Genomic DNA, 15,647 nt, shown 5'->3' on the forward strand with positions numbered 1-15,647 from the left:
AGGATACCTAAAAGCAACAACCAAACACCACACATGGACACACACCCACCCTATCTCCCATCACTACCGTTTCAAAAAGAAAAACCCTAAAAATAAAAACATAGGAAGGCCAGAGGCTCAGAGTAAAAGGCCACTCTTCCTAAGGAGGAGAGTTCAGTTTTTAGGTAATGACACATGTGCACACACAGGAATGTCGAAGCAGGAAGACAGACATCTGAAACACCCCCCTTATTTTTCCTCCCTCCCTGCACAGGAGAACAACTGGTTCTAGACCCCAGCTGGCCCTGGCCGGAGAAGGAGCCCATCTCCGCCCAGTCCTGCTGGTCCCTCCCGGGTCCCCTCCCAGCCCCACACTCCCCAGTTCCCACCACACTCTTCCTTCCCAACCTGCCAGAGGCCTGGAGGCCAGAGACCTTCTCTTCACATCCTGCAAAACCCACATGGAGTTTCTGCCAACTCTATTCCTGCAGAATGAACTCTCCTTTCTCCCCGAAATCTGCCTTAAGGGGTTCTGCATACACACTGTGAGTGATGTCTGGGTCCTATTCTAATCAGTTCCAGGGGATTTAAGGAGCATAAATAGTGCCACCCACCTACAAGATAAATGAAGAAAAATTCGGAAGCAATTTACTCTAACAACATTGAAACTGGAACAATTTCCAGAGGAGAAATACACATTTGTGAATGTCGTAAATGAAGAGTACTTCTCTAAACCGAAACCACAGTGAGATATCCCCTCACAACCGTCAGACGGCTAAAGTCGAAGAGACAAGAAACAACAAGTGTTGGCGAGGATGTGGAGAAAAAGAACCTTCCTGCACTGCTGGTGGGAATGTAAACTGGTGCAGCCACCGTGGAAAGCAATATGGAGGCTCCTCAAAAAATTAAAAACAGAAATACCATATGATCCAGCAATTCCACTTGTGGGTATTTACCTGGACAAAAATACTAATTTGGAAAGACACTCCATGTTCACCGCAGCATTATTCAGGATAGCTGAGGTATGGACGCAGCCCAAGTGTCCATCGATAGACAAATGGACGAAGACGACGTGGTACAAACGTACAACGAAATATTTCTCGGTCATAAAAAGAGAACGAAATCTCGCCGTTTGTAACAACACAGGTGGACCTAGGCACTATTATACTAAATGAAATAAACCGGAGAAAGGCAAATGGGTCATAGGATTTCACTTACCTACGGAATCTAAAAATAAGCAAAAGGACTCACAGAGAACCATCTGGCGGTTTCCAGAGGGAAAGGGTGAGGGATGGGTGAAACTGGGGAAGGGGATGAAGAGACACAACTTTCATGCACAAAATAAAGAAGACAGGGACACCACGTACGGCACTGGGAAAAGTCAGTGTGTCACAGCACGGTCAAGAGGCCCATGCCACGTCATCACAAAAGTCCCCACACCGTCGTTCATTCTCCCACTGAGACGAACCCGACGCTGTCTCAGCTGGCATCTGGAACAGAACTGAGGGGAAAGCAAAGCGGGTCTTGCCTTTTCATCCTGGTATATCTTGTTGACGCTCTCCAGCTGCGAGTCGTGGCTGGACTGGATCCGGTCAAGCTGCTCCCGCTGCTTCTCCAGCTCTCCCTGGAACTCGTTCTTCTTCAGCTCCACGGCACCTCTCTCCGCGGCCGCCCTGCGGACCCTGCCCTCCAGCTCCAGGATCCGCGTCTACAGGGACCCCACAGCGTGTGAGGGAGAACCCCACGCCGTCCCTGGAGGCCTTCTCCCTCCCAGAAGCCGGCAACACGCGGCACACAGGTGCTCCAGGGCCCCACGGGCAGTCCTGCTGGACCTTTCCTCCCGATTCCCCTTCCCCAGCCAGACACTCCCCACTCCTAACTGGGCAGAGGCCTCGTGCCCCAGACCTTCTCTGCATGTTCTGCACAGCCCACATGGAATTTCTGCAAATTCTCTTCCCAGAGAATAAACCACTTCCTCTCAAAAATGTGCTTTAAGGGATTCTGTCTGTTAAGAACAATACTGGAAGTGAATTGTGCAGAAGCTACGACAGGGTTTCGAGAGAGACAAGTGTTATAAGTAGAGGCATTCACTTCTCTGGGCTTCCTTGCGGCCACTGTGACCTCCAAGGAAGTACCACCGCACCCCTCCCAGGGACTCGGGGAGGCTGGAATGAGGTAAGTACATAAAGGGCCTCACGCTTTACCAGGTACTCAAATATTTAGTTCCGTTTCCCTCCCCTGCTGACAGAGCACTTAACTCTTTGGCAGACAAATCCTCTGAAGACAAATTCAGTTCCTGAACCCTGGACACCAAGCCCACGTCTGCCCAGAGAACGGCTCCAGTGGAAGATCAGATGAAAGCACCCCGCCCACCCAGGGCAGGCAGGCGTGGGGACGCTCAGATGGGATGGGGTTTCATGGCTGCGAGCCCAAGCTCTGCCACTGGAAAGACTGGGATGGAATCCCAGCTACTCTTGTGCCTCGGTCTGCATCCCCCCCGGGGAAATGGGGAAAATAAAGTCCCACACTTAGAGTTCATGTACAAAAGAAGACAGTGTATGTAAGCGCTGTTAAAAAGTATTCTGACACCATTAACATGGCAAGGAAAACTTCCTTCAAGACTCCTGCAACAGGGGTCATGTCTATGCAGCAGGGGAGAGGACCGGCTCCACTGTGAACACAGCCAGGACAGTTAAGGGTTTAGAGCCAACAGAGTGAGGGGTCCGTGGTGGGATTAGGAGGAGACACGGAGGGCAGGCGGATTTCTTGCTAAAGGCAGGCCAAGGGGTCAGACTTCAAGGAAGAGGGAGCAGGTGCCTGATCAGATACTGGGAGGTAGGGATGACTTAGCAGGATTCTTTGCTAAGTGGGCTGGGCCAGCTGAAGACAGGAGGGGTGGAGGGAGGCCAAGACGGAGGCCTCGTGGGGAAGAGGGGTCAGAGGCACCTGACGGGAGTCTGGTCAACGAGACTCTCTGTCATTGTGTAGCACCTGCCTGACCCACGATGACCAACAACAAAATGGAAAACTAAAATGCATATCCTTAATTGATACGGATGATATGATTGATATGATTTGTTACTGGCAGTAGCCAGTAACAAGTGGCACCTCTACATACACATTTCTCACACGCATTATGCACATACATTCCCAACACCGCTGAGACCTAGAGAGGACTGGGGGACCGGATGGACTGCGGTCAGTGTAATTAAGTAAGCGGCCTTCCCAGAGCCAGCCCCAGTGGCTCGACTGAAAATCGTCCGCTCACAGGAAAAGCAGAGAGGGCTGCTCTGGCAGCAAAGAGGTCCTCTCCCACCCCCGGGCACAGTTGGTGTGCAAAGTCCGGCCCCGGGCAGGGGGCAGGGATATGTGGAGGCCCCAATTCAGGGTAGGGAGCGTTCAAGCCACTGAATGTAGTGCTTTAGGGGGTAGTGAACGGCACACCCGTCGACCCCACCACTTGGCAACTTTAAATACTCTCAGACACCCATGCAAACAAACCAGCAAGACACCTGGAGATCCACGCTGCGGGAGCTGGCGATCCAGTAGTTGAAGCCCAGGACGATGATGCAGGCCACCAGGGCGGCCAGCACCAGGGGCGGCGACTTCATGCTCCGGCGTCCGTTTCCCAGGCCCATCATCTCAAAGGCTGCGCGAGAATCTGCCAAATAAAACAAGCAAATAAGCCTCCATGCCAGCAGCGCCGGACCCGAAGCAGGCCACATCCACCCTCACAGCCAACGCGAAGGCGTTTTCGCCTCAAGACGAGAAGCCATCCAAGGAGAAGACCACGTGGGCAGTGCACCCCGAGCCCACGCTGGTGTGCGCCCCCAGGGGGTGGGCCAGCCTCCCCAGGACAGGCTCGTGGGAGGGAGCATCGTCCTGGAGACCCATCACCTACTGGCTCGAGACCTGGGGCACATAACAACTTCTTATGCACCTGTTTCCTCCTCTGTAAAATGGGGATAAGCGTAGTACCTGCCTCTCCACTACAGGTTGAGAATTATTCATCTCTGTGAACAGCAGTAGCAAATATGAAATGCTTCCGCGTCACTTTAGGGGGAAAAAAAAATCCATTTCTGATTTATTCCCCAAAGAGGGCTTTTTTATTTGAGGCCTAATAAGAGATGGTTTTTCACGCTGGACAGAATTACTAATGACACCCAATTAAACCATTTGGTGAGCAAAGCCGGGCAAGCGCCCAGGACTGTGGATGCCCACAGAGTAAGTGGACCGCCCGCCCCCCGTAGGGCTCTGCCAGCAGGAGTGAGGCACCGGCCCAGTCTTGCTCTGAATGCCTGCTTCTCTCTCTGGGTGCATGTCCACGTTAAGCAGGAGAACTGCACGGAGCGATCCCCTTCTCCAGAGAGGCCCAGACATGGCCTCTACAAGAAGGGAGCCATCAGCTTTGTCCGTGGGCTTCCACCCAAGACCAGGTCTGCCTAGACACCAGCACTGGGCACAACACACAAGGAAAGCCGACCTTTCCAGATGGCTTTGCTGAGCCAGATAAAATGAGACCTTATCAGAGGGAGGGTGGCACGCACAACAAAAGGCATCTCTGAGAACAGGGACCTTTTTATGCCAGGTGTAGGCCACAATGAAGGCAGGAGGGAGGTGTGAAGGGCAAGGGGGGAGAGGAGGGGCAATCAAAGACCATGTGGGACTCAACCTCCAGCTTAAGTTCATGTGAGTAAGCACAGAGAAGAGCTGACAGGGCCGGCTCTAGCCCTAAAGTATTTCTACGTATGTCACCGGGAGACCTCTTCCTTCTGAATAATTAGTACTAGTGTGGGAGTCTAAATGGAGACATGCACAATCTCGGCGACTCACCTAAAATAAAGCACCCCCAGAATGCTGAAGCACAGAACTAACCTCAGCCTGTGCTGGTGCCTTCCTCACCAGCTTCTGCTCTCTCAGGATGAAAGAGGAAAAGAATTTTTTTAAAAATCGATTATCAGTTGCAATCAGCAAGCATGTACCTATTAAAGGAGAGTAATGCTCAGAAATCCTGAACTTCTGGAAAATTCTATGTATCTGCTGAAAATGTGTTTTTTCACTGCCTTATATCTGATTTCCATCCAAAAGTCTTTTTATACTCTTTTTAAACTTAAAAAAAAAAATAAATATATAACTACAAGTACAACTGGGGAGAAAAACACAGTGCAAAGACTCCCTCCTCCCACCTGATGTCATCACCCCTTGTATTCCAGGTGATGTCAACCCTTGCAGGACACCAGCACTGCCTGGGACCCAAGCATGGGCCCCACTCCTCCACTTCCAACTGGGTGGCTTTAAAGGGTTTGTTTGTTTTTAGTGTTTATTTTTGAGAGAGAGAGGCAGACAGAGAGGGGCACAGAGGATCCAAAGCAGGCTCTGGGTTGACAAAGTGGGGCTTGAACTCACAAACCGTGAGATCATGATCTGAGCAAAAGTCTGATGCTTAACTGACTGAGCCACCCAGGCGCCCCTCCAATTCAATAGGTTCAGAGGAGGACCCAGGTATTGGTATTTTTCAATCTTCCCAGGGGATTCTAATACACAGAAACTCTTCTAGAGGTCACTCTAGATGTTTCTTAATGCATAAACGAGCAGTGACATATTTTTAAGTGCAAACAAGATCATTCACACTGTTCTGTAAATGTCAATTATTTAGTAATGTATCTTATCGTACTTTTCCTAGAGGCAGATTACGGTGTGCCTTTTTCTCATTAAAGGTCTGAATGGGGCACCACTGTGTGCCAGGATTTATTTAACCACTCTCCTACAGAGGACCATTCGGGGTTTTCTAGGCTTATTTCCAACCATGCTGCCACGAACACCTTTCACATCCACGTTTGTGTCTGCAAACTCCTATCCAGGGGTGCCATCCTCACCCACAATCCTGAAATCCAAAAGGCTCTAAAAGCCCAAAGGGATTTTAAAAGACTTACCCAGCAACAAAACCTGACCTGAACTCAGATCAAGGTCTGATCAGAACTCACCTGAAGCTACTTAGAGTCTTTATCTTTCTCCCTTCATGTGAATATTCATAGGTTTTGCTACAGAAGCATTAGTGTCTGGTTATGACCCTGCTGGGGCTGTCATGTAATATATAAGCACATCTTATTATCCTCTGAATTCTGAATTCCAAACACAGTTGGCTTCCAGGGGCTCTGGGAAGGGATGCTGAACCAGCAAGGAGCTTACTGTGCGTGAGGCACTGATCAAATGTTTCAAATACAGCGCTCACTGAATCTTCCCATCAGCTCTGACAGGGGCACTGGTCACCCCAATTTTGCAGGTGATGAAATAAATCACAGACAGGTGGAGATAAATTTCAGTAAGTGGTACTGCGGGGTCATAGGCCTTTAAAACTGATGGCCCTTGGGACACCCAAGTGGCTCATTTGGCTAAGCGTCCAGCTTCAGTTCAGATTATGATCTCATGGTTTGTGAGTTCAAGCCCCGCATCACAGAGCCCTCTTTGGATCCTGTCCCCCTCTTTCTCTGCCCCTCCCCTACTTGCCTGTGCACATGCGCTCTCTCGAAAATAAACAAACATTAAAAAAAACTTATAAATCTTATTGCCTCCTAAATATTTAGCAAACTACAACGGGCACACAGTGGAGAACCCTGGCAGATATCACTTTAGCCAGGTGATCAAGGTAAACGTCACCATTGAGCCACGCTGACGTCACGTAATGCCTAATACGATGCACCGGGAGAAAAGTTCAGGGGAACTTAAATTGAGGGACCTTCTACAAAACACCTGACTAGCACTCTTCAAAGTGTCAAGATCGTGAAAAGCAAGGGAAAGACTGACAGACTGTCATAGAGACATGACAACTAATTAAGGGGACTGCTGGGTGAAGAATACATGGGAACCTTCTGTACTGTTTTTGCAACTCTCTTATAAATCCAAATTCTCTAAAAAAAATGTTTGATAGCTCTTACTATATTGGCTTCCAAAGCAGTTCCAACAATTTACTCTCCCACTAGTATGAGAAATGTCTGTTCTCTCACACAATAACACACAAAATAAAACATTTTAACATTTGGCAATCTCATCAGTAATGATATTTTAAAATACATTTCTTGGGGCACGTTGCTGGCTCAGTGGGTAGAGGACATGACTTTTAACCTCAGGGTTGTGAGGTCAAGCCCCATGAATGGGCATGGAGTCTATCTACTTAAGAAGAAATACATTCCTTGGGGCGCCTGGGTGGCTCAGTCAGTTAAGCGTCCAAACTCTTGATTTCAGTTCAGGTCACGATCTCACAGTTCATGGGATCAAGCCCCATCCAGGGTTCTGTGCTAACAGTGCAGAGCCTCCTTGAGACTCTTTCTCTCCTCTCCCTCTCCTCCTCCCTCCTCCACATCCTGGCTCGCTCGCTCTCTCAAAATAAATAGTAAAAAAAAAAAACAAAACAAACATTTCTTTAGTTATAAGCATAAATGAACATCTTTTCATTTACTGGTGATCTGTATGTTCATTTTGGTAAAATGCCTTTTCATATTTTCTGTCCATATTTAAACTTCGGTGTTCATCTTGTTGATCTGTAAGAGCTCTTTGTTAAACAAACCTTTTGTCTTTCATGGGAATATCTTTTTTTTCTCTCAATTTTTCATTTGTTCCTTGACTTTCTCTTTGAAATCTTTTGCCCATAGTTTTTAGTTGTGGGTGGTGTTTTAAAGTAACCTAATCGTGTCAGTCTCTTATTGAATCTGGATTTTGTTTATACTTAGACATTTTCTACTCTAAGTTTAGAAATACATTTACCCATATCTCCTCTCAACATACCTATGGTCTCATATATTTATTTAAATCTTTCATCCACTTGGAATTCCCTTTTGATGTAAGAGGTAAAAAAAAAAATGCAAAAAATACAGGTTGTGGGGTTTTTTTTTTGGTGGTTTTGTTTGTTTGTTTGTTTCTTTGTTTTGTAATGGCTAGTCAGTTCTGTCAGCACCCTTTACTGAAAAATCTGTTTTTACCTTGGGCTTTGAAAGCCTATCTTTATCATATACTTAATTCCCTAAGACTGTATTTCTAGATGGGATCCTTGGATGACCTTTTGTTATCCCAGCAGATAGAAGTCAATGGATGGATAGACTACAAGTCTGAAAACTATAAATATAGACTCAATTCTCACTTCAAGGGAAGTGTTCTGATGATCATTCAATATTCTCCTTTCTTGAGCCAGCCAACTGAAAAGATACTGAGCAACCACCAGGAGACAGGTGCTGTGCTAGCAGCAAGCAGCTCAGGGCAGTGTTAACAGAACAAACTCTGGAACCTGCTGGCCAGTGTGGGGCCCTGGTTCCACCTGTCAGGAGCCACAGGACCTATCTGAGCATCACTCTCCTCCTCACAAGGTTACTGTAAGGACCGCATGAGTTGAGATAGGAGAAGGGCTTAGAACCACATCTGGCACATAGTACCTGCTCAATAAATGCTATTATTATTAGAGATGGAAAGAGGATTAAGAAACCATTTCTACAGCGAGTCTTCTCATCTTATAACAAAAAGGTGACGGATGTCTTCCTTCCACCACCATGCTGCTTTATAAGGAACCAGCCTGACGTGCTCATCCTATAGACTCTGCTGTCCCGAAGCACAGTAACCCCCATCACCGGTGCTGGCTCCTGGCTGCCGCTGCAGCAGGAGCACCCCCGACCAGAACCACGTTATGAAAAAGAGAGGTTCGAGGAAGCCCCTCACTACGACCCAGTGCTTGGCTGGCCAGGAAGGGGTGCGGCTGCCCAGAAGGCACGGTTAGGAAAGCCCTGGGCTCCCAATGGACACAGGGCCGCCCAGGTAAGAGGGTGAGATGCGGAAGGGAGGCCAGCACCGAACCCCTGGCTGGTAAGGTGCTTCAGCGCCAACTTCCGGGACTGTAACAGAAGGGCACTTCCAGGTAGGAAATGCCGGAGCCCGAGGAACACTGAGACGGTCACGCAGAGCCACGGTTTACAGGTGGCAGGCACACCAAACACTCTCCTCCCTTGACCTTGGAAGTGCTGTGGACCTGGGGGGTGGCAGCAGCATTAGGAGACACATCAGGCGTGTTAACATTGGCTGCAACTGAGGCTTCACAATGCTTTGTCTCATACTGGATTACAAGTATCTGACATACTGGAAAATGATTAACCTAAATTAGCTGAACTCTGTGAAAGCCCAGGTTTCCTGCAGAAAGAGAAAGCAGTGTGTTTTTTGCACCGAAAGTCTCTTGGTAAATTGGAGAAGTCATGAAAAACCGCCAATTCTTTCTACTGGCTTGATTTTATTTTTTTAAATGTTTATTTTTGATTGAGAAAGAGAGAGCATGTGCACGTGTGAAAGGGGCAGGGGTTGGTGGGGGGGGGGGGGGACAGAGGATCTGAAGCAGGCTCTGTGCCGACAGCAGACAGCCCAATGTTGGGCTGGAACCCACAAACTGCCAGATCATGACCTGAGCCTAATGTTCAACCGACTGAGCCACCCAGGTGCCCCCCAAACCCGGCTTAATTTTTAAAATTCAACCTACTGAGGGGCACCTGGGTGGCTCAGTCGGCTAAGCGGCTCTCGATTTTGGCTCAGGTCATGACCTCATGGTTCGTGGGATCAAGCCCTATATTCTCCCTCTCCATCTCTCCCTGCCCCTGCCCTGCTCGTGCATACCTGCTCACTCACACAGTCTCCCTCTTCAAATGAATAAACTTAAAAAAAAAAATTCAACCTACTGGTTAAAATTACTGTTTGCCTAGAAGACAAAAATTTTTATAGAAGACAAAAACCACTAATTACTTTTTTAAAGAAAAGAAAAAACACCTGAAAATGAGCAATCTGCTAAATGCACTGGCCCCTTGAACCTACTGGTTAAATACTTTTATTTTTTTCTCATGTCCTTCTACATAGGGTTGTGTTTTTTTAAAGATTTTCTTTTTGGGGCACCTGGGTGGCTCAGTCGGTTAAGCGTCCGACTTCGGCTCAGGTCACGATCTTGCGGTCCGTGAGTTCGAGCCCCGTGTCGGGCTCTGGGCCGATGGCTCAGAGCCTGGAGCCTGCTTCCGATTCTGTGTCTCCCTCTCTCTCTGCCCCTCCCCCGTTCATGCTCTGTCTCTCTCTGTCTCAAAAATAAACTTAAAAAAATTTTTTTTAAATAAATAAATAAAGATTTTCTTTTTAAGCAATCTCTACACCCAACATGGGGCTCAAACCGACAACCCCAAGATCAAGGGTTGCCTGCTCTACTGACCGAGCCAGGCAGCCCTCCACATAGGGGTTTTTAATCCTATAGGCAAAAGCTGTACCTAAGAGCAATCAGATCAGAACAGCTTGCTAGACCAACATTACCACGGTAGAAATAAGATGGCTTCTCCAAACAGTGAGAGAGCCCCACCTTTATTCCTTCTCAAAGGAAATGGCCTCGCATGATCTTGGACAGCCAGAGAGGTGCTCAGCAGGAAGTTCAGACATCCCGCAGTGAGCAAACAGACCTGAGAATGCCCCAGCTCGGTGCTGTCAGTCACCAACATTTTTTTGAGGGTTTAAAGCTATTCTAAGATGCCCCAAGAAGGTCTCCAAGCCAGGGGTCAGCATACCAGCCCCTTGTAGTAGGCCTGCTCTGTAAATACAGCCAGGCCTGTTCCTTTTATCGCGCACAGTGGTTTTGTGGCCACAAGGCAGAGTTGAAGAGCTTATCCACATCTACTCACAGGGTTAGTACGAGGACTAAACTGGTTAAAATACTTATTATCTGGCCCCTAAGAGAAGTCTGTCAACTCCTGCTCTAAACCATTAGGACTGAGTGACCAGGTCCATTGCACTCTTCTTAAATTGCTCTAAAAACTTACCAGGAAGGGCAGAGAATCTCCTCCTCTCACTTCCTCAACCCCCAATTATAAACACCATGTTTTCCCCAAGTCTGGAAGCTGACGGTTTATAAAGAAAAGGCTTCATCATCGCGGAGACTACAGTTAGTAATACTGTACTGCATATTTGACTTTGCTGAGAGTACATCTTAAACGTTCTCCCCACTAGGAAAACAATTTTGTAACTGTGGTGACAAACGTACTGTGGTGATCATTTTGCAATAGGTACAAAGACTGAATTATTACACTGTACATCTTGAAACTAGCATAACATCACATGTCAATTATACCTCCAAAAAAACCTTTAAAAAAAAACCCTTAAAGGTTAATAAGCATATACAATATTACATAGTGGAAATAATCAGAGAGCAAGACAGATGAATGAAATGAATGAGAGCAACCAAATTCCACTGTGTTTTTTTTCCAGCACTTGGAATTTTCTGAAGAAAGGTCACCTCCTACATGAATGCCAAGACTACCTCTTGGCAAGAACTCCCAAATATTTCCTCCAGATCCAGAGTTGGCAAACTGCAGCCCAAAGGCTGAATCCTGCCAGCCACCTGTTTCTGTAGACTGCCCGTAAGCCTAGTTTTCATAGTTTTTAATGGCTGGAAAAAAAATCAAAAGAATAAGATTTCATGACATGTGAAAGGCACATGCAACTAAAATGTGGGTGTTCATAAATAAGGTTTTATTGGGACACAACCACTCCCATTCACGTATGCCTGGTCTATGGCTGTTGGGCTGTAAGAATTGAGTCTACCAGCAGGGACCGTGCATCCCAGAGGGTATAGCAGATGTTCCACAGGGCTGGGGCAGAAAATCCTAAAAGTTACATTTTATTTTTATCCAAAAAGTGAGAGCAACTATGTTTCAGTAACGCAACAATTACATAAAAATAACTTAGAAGTATATATTATATGTATCCTAATTATACAACCATAAAATACTAATGGGTGCAAGGAGAGGTAGAAACTAAATCTGCATTCTCAACCCCTCTGTTGAAGGTCAAAGTCACCACCCTCTGAGTTGCCTGAGGAACTCCTTGGATTTTAGCACCCGGCACAGCGAGGTAGACTGAAAAACTGTAACTAAACCAAACCTTACAGGGGCACTGAAGCTTTCAGATTCATATAGAAGGCACGAATTAACGTTACTGCAATAAACGTAGGCACGGGCAAACACAAGCCAGCCCCCGGAAGGTGCAGGCTTCTTATCCCTGGTCAGCTCCGCAGGAGCCGCATCACAAAGCAAAATCGATGATGACAGAATCGGACCTGACAAGAAATAGACCAAAAAATACTCAAAATTCAAGGAGTATTTGGAACAGGGGTCCACCTCCACTGTGGGGAAGCAGGGATCCAGCCCCGACTGCACACTGGGCCTTGAGATAGAAGACCATAATAACAGCACGTGCCCCCGATTTATAAATAACGAACTAAAAAATGGTTTTCTATTAAGATAACTGCTAGACAACACTGAATTAATCCTAAGTGTTTCGTTTAATTATGAGAATAATCAAAAAATTTGGGAAACCACAGCAAACTATAATCTGTATCATTGTAATCATAGAGTACTTTTATAGATATTTATCTCCTGTCAGGCACTAATTAACCTTCAAAATCTTAGCTAGGGGAAGTTCTATTAACACAGCCCTGAAGGGTTTTAAGAAAAAGAAGATCAAGCTATTGTTAACAATCTGAGAAGGCACGCATCTTTATTCTTCTTTTTTTTCTGAAAAGTGTAGGAAATTTCTGTGTGAGGCAAAGTAGACTCTGGGAACTTAGTAAGCAGCTCTTAAACTTCAAGCCAAGACTGTTCATGTAATGGCATCAGTAACTGGAAAAGTCTAGAAAAGAAAATGACCACAACCTAAAAATGTTTCTTCTGGGGGGGGGGGGGGCAGGCAATGGAAATACCACTCAACACTCTTCTGAAGTGAGACAAAAGCATTATAAAGACCATTCCTCCTACTTCTGCAAAAAAAAAAAAAAAGAAGTGTAAAACAGTCTTTTTTTTATATATTAACTACAACAACAAAACTAAGAGGTTCTTCCCCCCACCCCACCCCCTCCGTTATCCAAATGATGGATGTTATTTCTCACATTAGGTCATTAAAAAAAAAAAAAAAGGAATAAAAATAATACAACTAAATTAAAACCAGGGCATGGAGCCTCTCATCCCTCCCTTCCTGGGAGCCATGCGGCCTTCAAGCTCCCTTCCACCAAGGTGCTCAGCCATGGGACCTGCTCAGCCCAGGCTTCTGGAAATGACACCCCACGCCTCCCACTCTTCCCTGGAGAGGCAGCTCCCCCAGGCTCTGCCCTTCTCCCCTTTGTGCTTCAGATGCAGAAAGCCTGCCTGCACATTCAGAGGATTTTCAATAAGGTCAGCAGTTTCCTCCCTGCTGGGGGAAGGTGGCCACAAAAGCCAACGGAAGATAGAGAGCCCTGGGCTGACACAGTCAACCAACCTCATTCTACCCCACCCCTCAAAAAATAATATAAATACAAAGTCTTGTCATGCCCCATCAATAAGTGGGTCCATGGCCAGCAATTAGAAAGGAGATGACATCCTTAGCTCCCGAAAGCAACGTCGTCCATATCTGATAACCCACCCCCTCCCCCCAGACTCCCTACCACCACTCGGTCCTCTCGTTCACAGTCCTTCATGTTTGAACTAAACCAATTTAAATAAATAAATAAATACACACACACACACACACACACACACACACACACACACGAAAACCTCTCCATAGGAGAACAAGATACGTCTGGAACAGCTTATTGTTTTCTTTAAACATCCTAAGAATTCAACGTCTTTTTGACCAATGATGCCTTAAAAATTGAGTTCTGGCCTAGGGACAGCAAGCCTTACCAAATTACTGGTTTCTGCATTCTTCCCAATCACATGAGCTTACCTTAATCTTCTATAACACAAGCAGGAGGAGCTAGAATGCCCTAGGAGACCCACAAAGACCAAACTGCCAAGAGATTCCACGCCTCCCCAGGTCCCATGCTCCAAAAATTTCAGAAATACTAAAGCTGCCTAAATTTGAGTCAATCTGATGGCCATAAGCCAAAGAGAGTCACTAGAATGTTGTTAAACATTTCATCAGGCTGTGGGACATCTTAATAACCCATCCCTAGGAATGCCCCTCACCATTTGCGGGATTTTGAGCCGTAGGGCCTTCAAGACCCCAACCCAGACAAAGGAAATCTCAGACCCATGAAGGCCACACAAGTTTGGTCACGCAAATTTGGAAAGGGGCTATCTGAAAACGACCAACATCATGGCATTCCCAATACAAGGCTTCTCAAATTCCTCTGAAAAGATCATTCATCAAACTAGGTTATTTTCTTATTGTGTTTAAAAAAAAAAAAAATCATTGAAATAGCACACAGGGTGTGAAACAGAAACTAATGTATAAGCCCAGGAGACTATCTTTACACCAGAGCAAAAGTTCTATCGATGCTCCACACAAGCCAAAGGTGAGAAACACACGTAAGGGAGGGCGCCCGGAGCGTCCCCGACACGGGCTCCGGATGCGCTGTGGCGCTCGTGGCCGGGGGGACTCAGCGCCCAGCTCCCGGTCACCTGCCAGGACGCGACCGCTGCCAACGTGGGCACCCGCGCGGCGACCGAGTGCCAGGACACGGAGGTGAGCGGCGCGGCGCGCCCCCCCTCCCTCCGCCGGCGCCAGTCACGCCCGCGGGACCGGCACTAGTGAGACTTCGGGGCTGCAAGCCTTTGACTTCGGATGCCGACGCGCGTGACAAAGCGGAGAACAAAAAAGAAAGGCCCCGCGCGTCCCGACCGGCCTCCGCAGGGGCAGAGAGCTCGCACGGCCCCTCGCGGCGGCCAGGGTCCGGGGGCCGAGGCGGCCCCGCGGCGAAGGCTCGGGCCGCGAGCGGGCTCCGGTGACGGGCTGCGGCCCGGGCGCGAGCCGGGGGACCGTCTCCGGACGCGGGCGGTGCGCCAGGGAGGGACGGGGAGGGGCAAGGCGGCCGGGGCGGCCCCGGAGCCGGGACACGCGCGCCGCGCACTCACCTCCTGCCGCGGCTCCGGCGGCCGATCGGCGCTGCGGGCCCGGCTCCCAGGCCGCCTGGCGCTCCCCCGCCGCCTGCCTCGCGCTCTCGTCCGCCCCGCGCCGTGCGCCCCGCGCCGCGCCCAGCGCCGACGCGTCTCCGGCCTCCGCAGCGGCGAGTCCCCGCCCCCGGACCGCGCCGGCGGCGTGGGGAGGAGGCGGCGCCGCGAGCGCGGGGAGGCGAGGCCGGGGCCGCGCCCGAACGCCGGCCCCACGGTGCGCGCGCCCCGGCCCGCCGCCGCCCCCAGGCCCGCGCCCCGACGCCGCCGTCGCGCCCCCGCCTCGGCCGCGGCCCCCCGGCGACCCCTGCGGGACGCGGCTCCGAGGGCGGCCATCGAGCGGGCGCGACGCTTCCGCAGAGGAGGCGCGAAGGTGGGACGCGGCGGCGCGGAGCGAAGGGACCTGGGGGAGAGACGACCCCCCTCACCCCTCACTCCGACCCCGGGCCGCAGGGGGGGTTTCCGGAATGTAGGACACTGCACCCCGCGCCACCCACCTTGCCACACTCGCGTCTCCTTGCTCGGTGGTCCCGGTCCAAACTACGCAGAGGAAAGGGGCCGACCAGTAACAGGAACTTCGCGGGTCTAGACTCACAAATTTGCCTTTTCTCATCCACCAGCCCTACCCTGTTCCTGACGTCCCCACGGCTGTTCCTTCTCAAGCTTTAATTTTTCGGGCTGTGACCCTCCAGACTTTGTAGTGGTTAAAAGGAAGAATCCTGGACGCTGCGCAAGGGAGACCTT

The 15,647-nt window shown here is 49.0% G+C and overlaps 1 protein-coding gene across 2 annotated transcripts in view; it reads right to left on the reverse strand.

Moving 5' to 3' along the window:
* GOLM1 (golgi membrane protein 1) overlaps positions 1–15,421 on the reverse strand; it is a 57,014-nt gene extending 41,593 nt beyond the window's left edge. Inside the window, exons 1-3 of one of the 2 annotated variants that reach the window (XM_078436899.2) lie at positions 15,401–15,421; positions 3,492–3,640; positions 1,508–1,687 (exon numbers count right to left, since the gene is read on the reverse strand). In XM_078436899.2, coding sequence (XP_078293025.1) covers positions 1,508–1,687; positions 3,492–3,620 — 309 coding nt within the window. In that variant the 5' untranslated portion in view covers positions 3,621–3,640; positions 15,401–15,421. Of the gene's footprint in view, positions 1–1,507; positions 1,688–3,491; positions 3,641–14,867; positions 14,999–15,400 lie in introns of those variants that run through there. The other variant, XM_078436898.2, reaches the window with a different exon arrangement.
* Between the last annotated feature and the right edge of the window lie 226 nt (positions 15,422–15,647).

The sequence above is a fragment of the Panthera onca genome, chromosome D4, assembly GCF_046562875.1.
Source record: "Panthera onca isolate mPanOnc1 chromosome D4, mPanOnc1 haplotype 2, whole genome shotgun sequence".
Taxonomy (NCBI): domain Eukaryota; kingdom Metazoa; phylum Chordata; class Mammalia; order Carnivora; family Felidae; genus Panthera; species Panthera onca.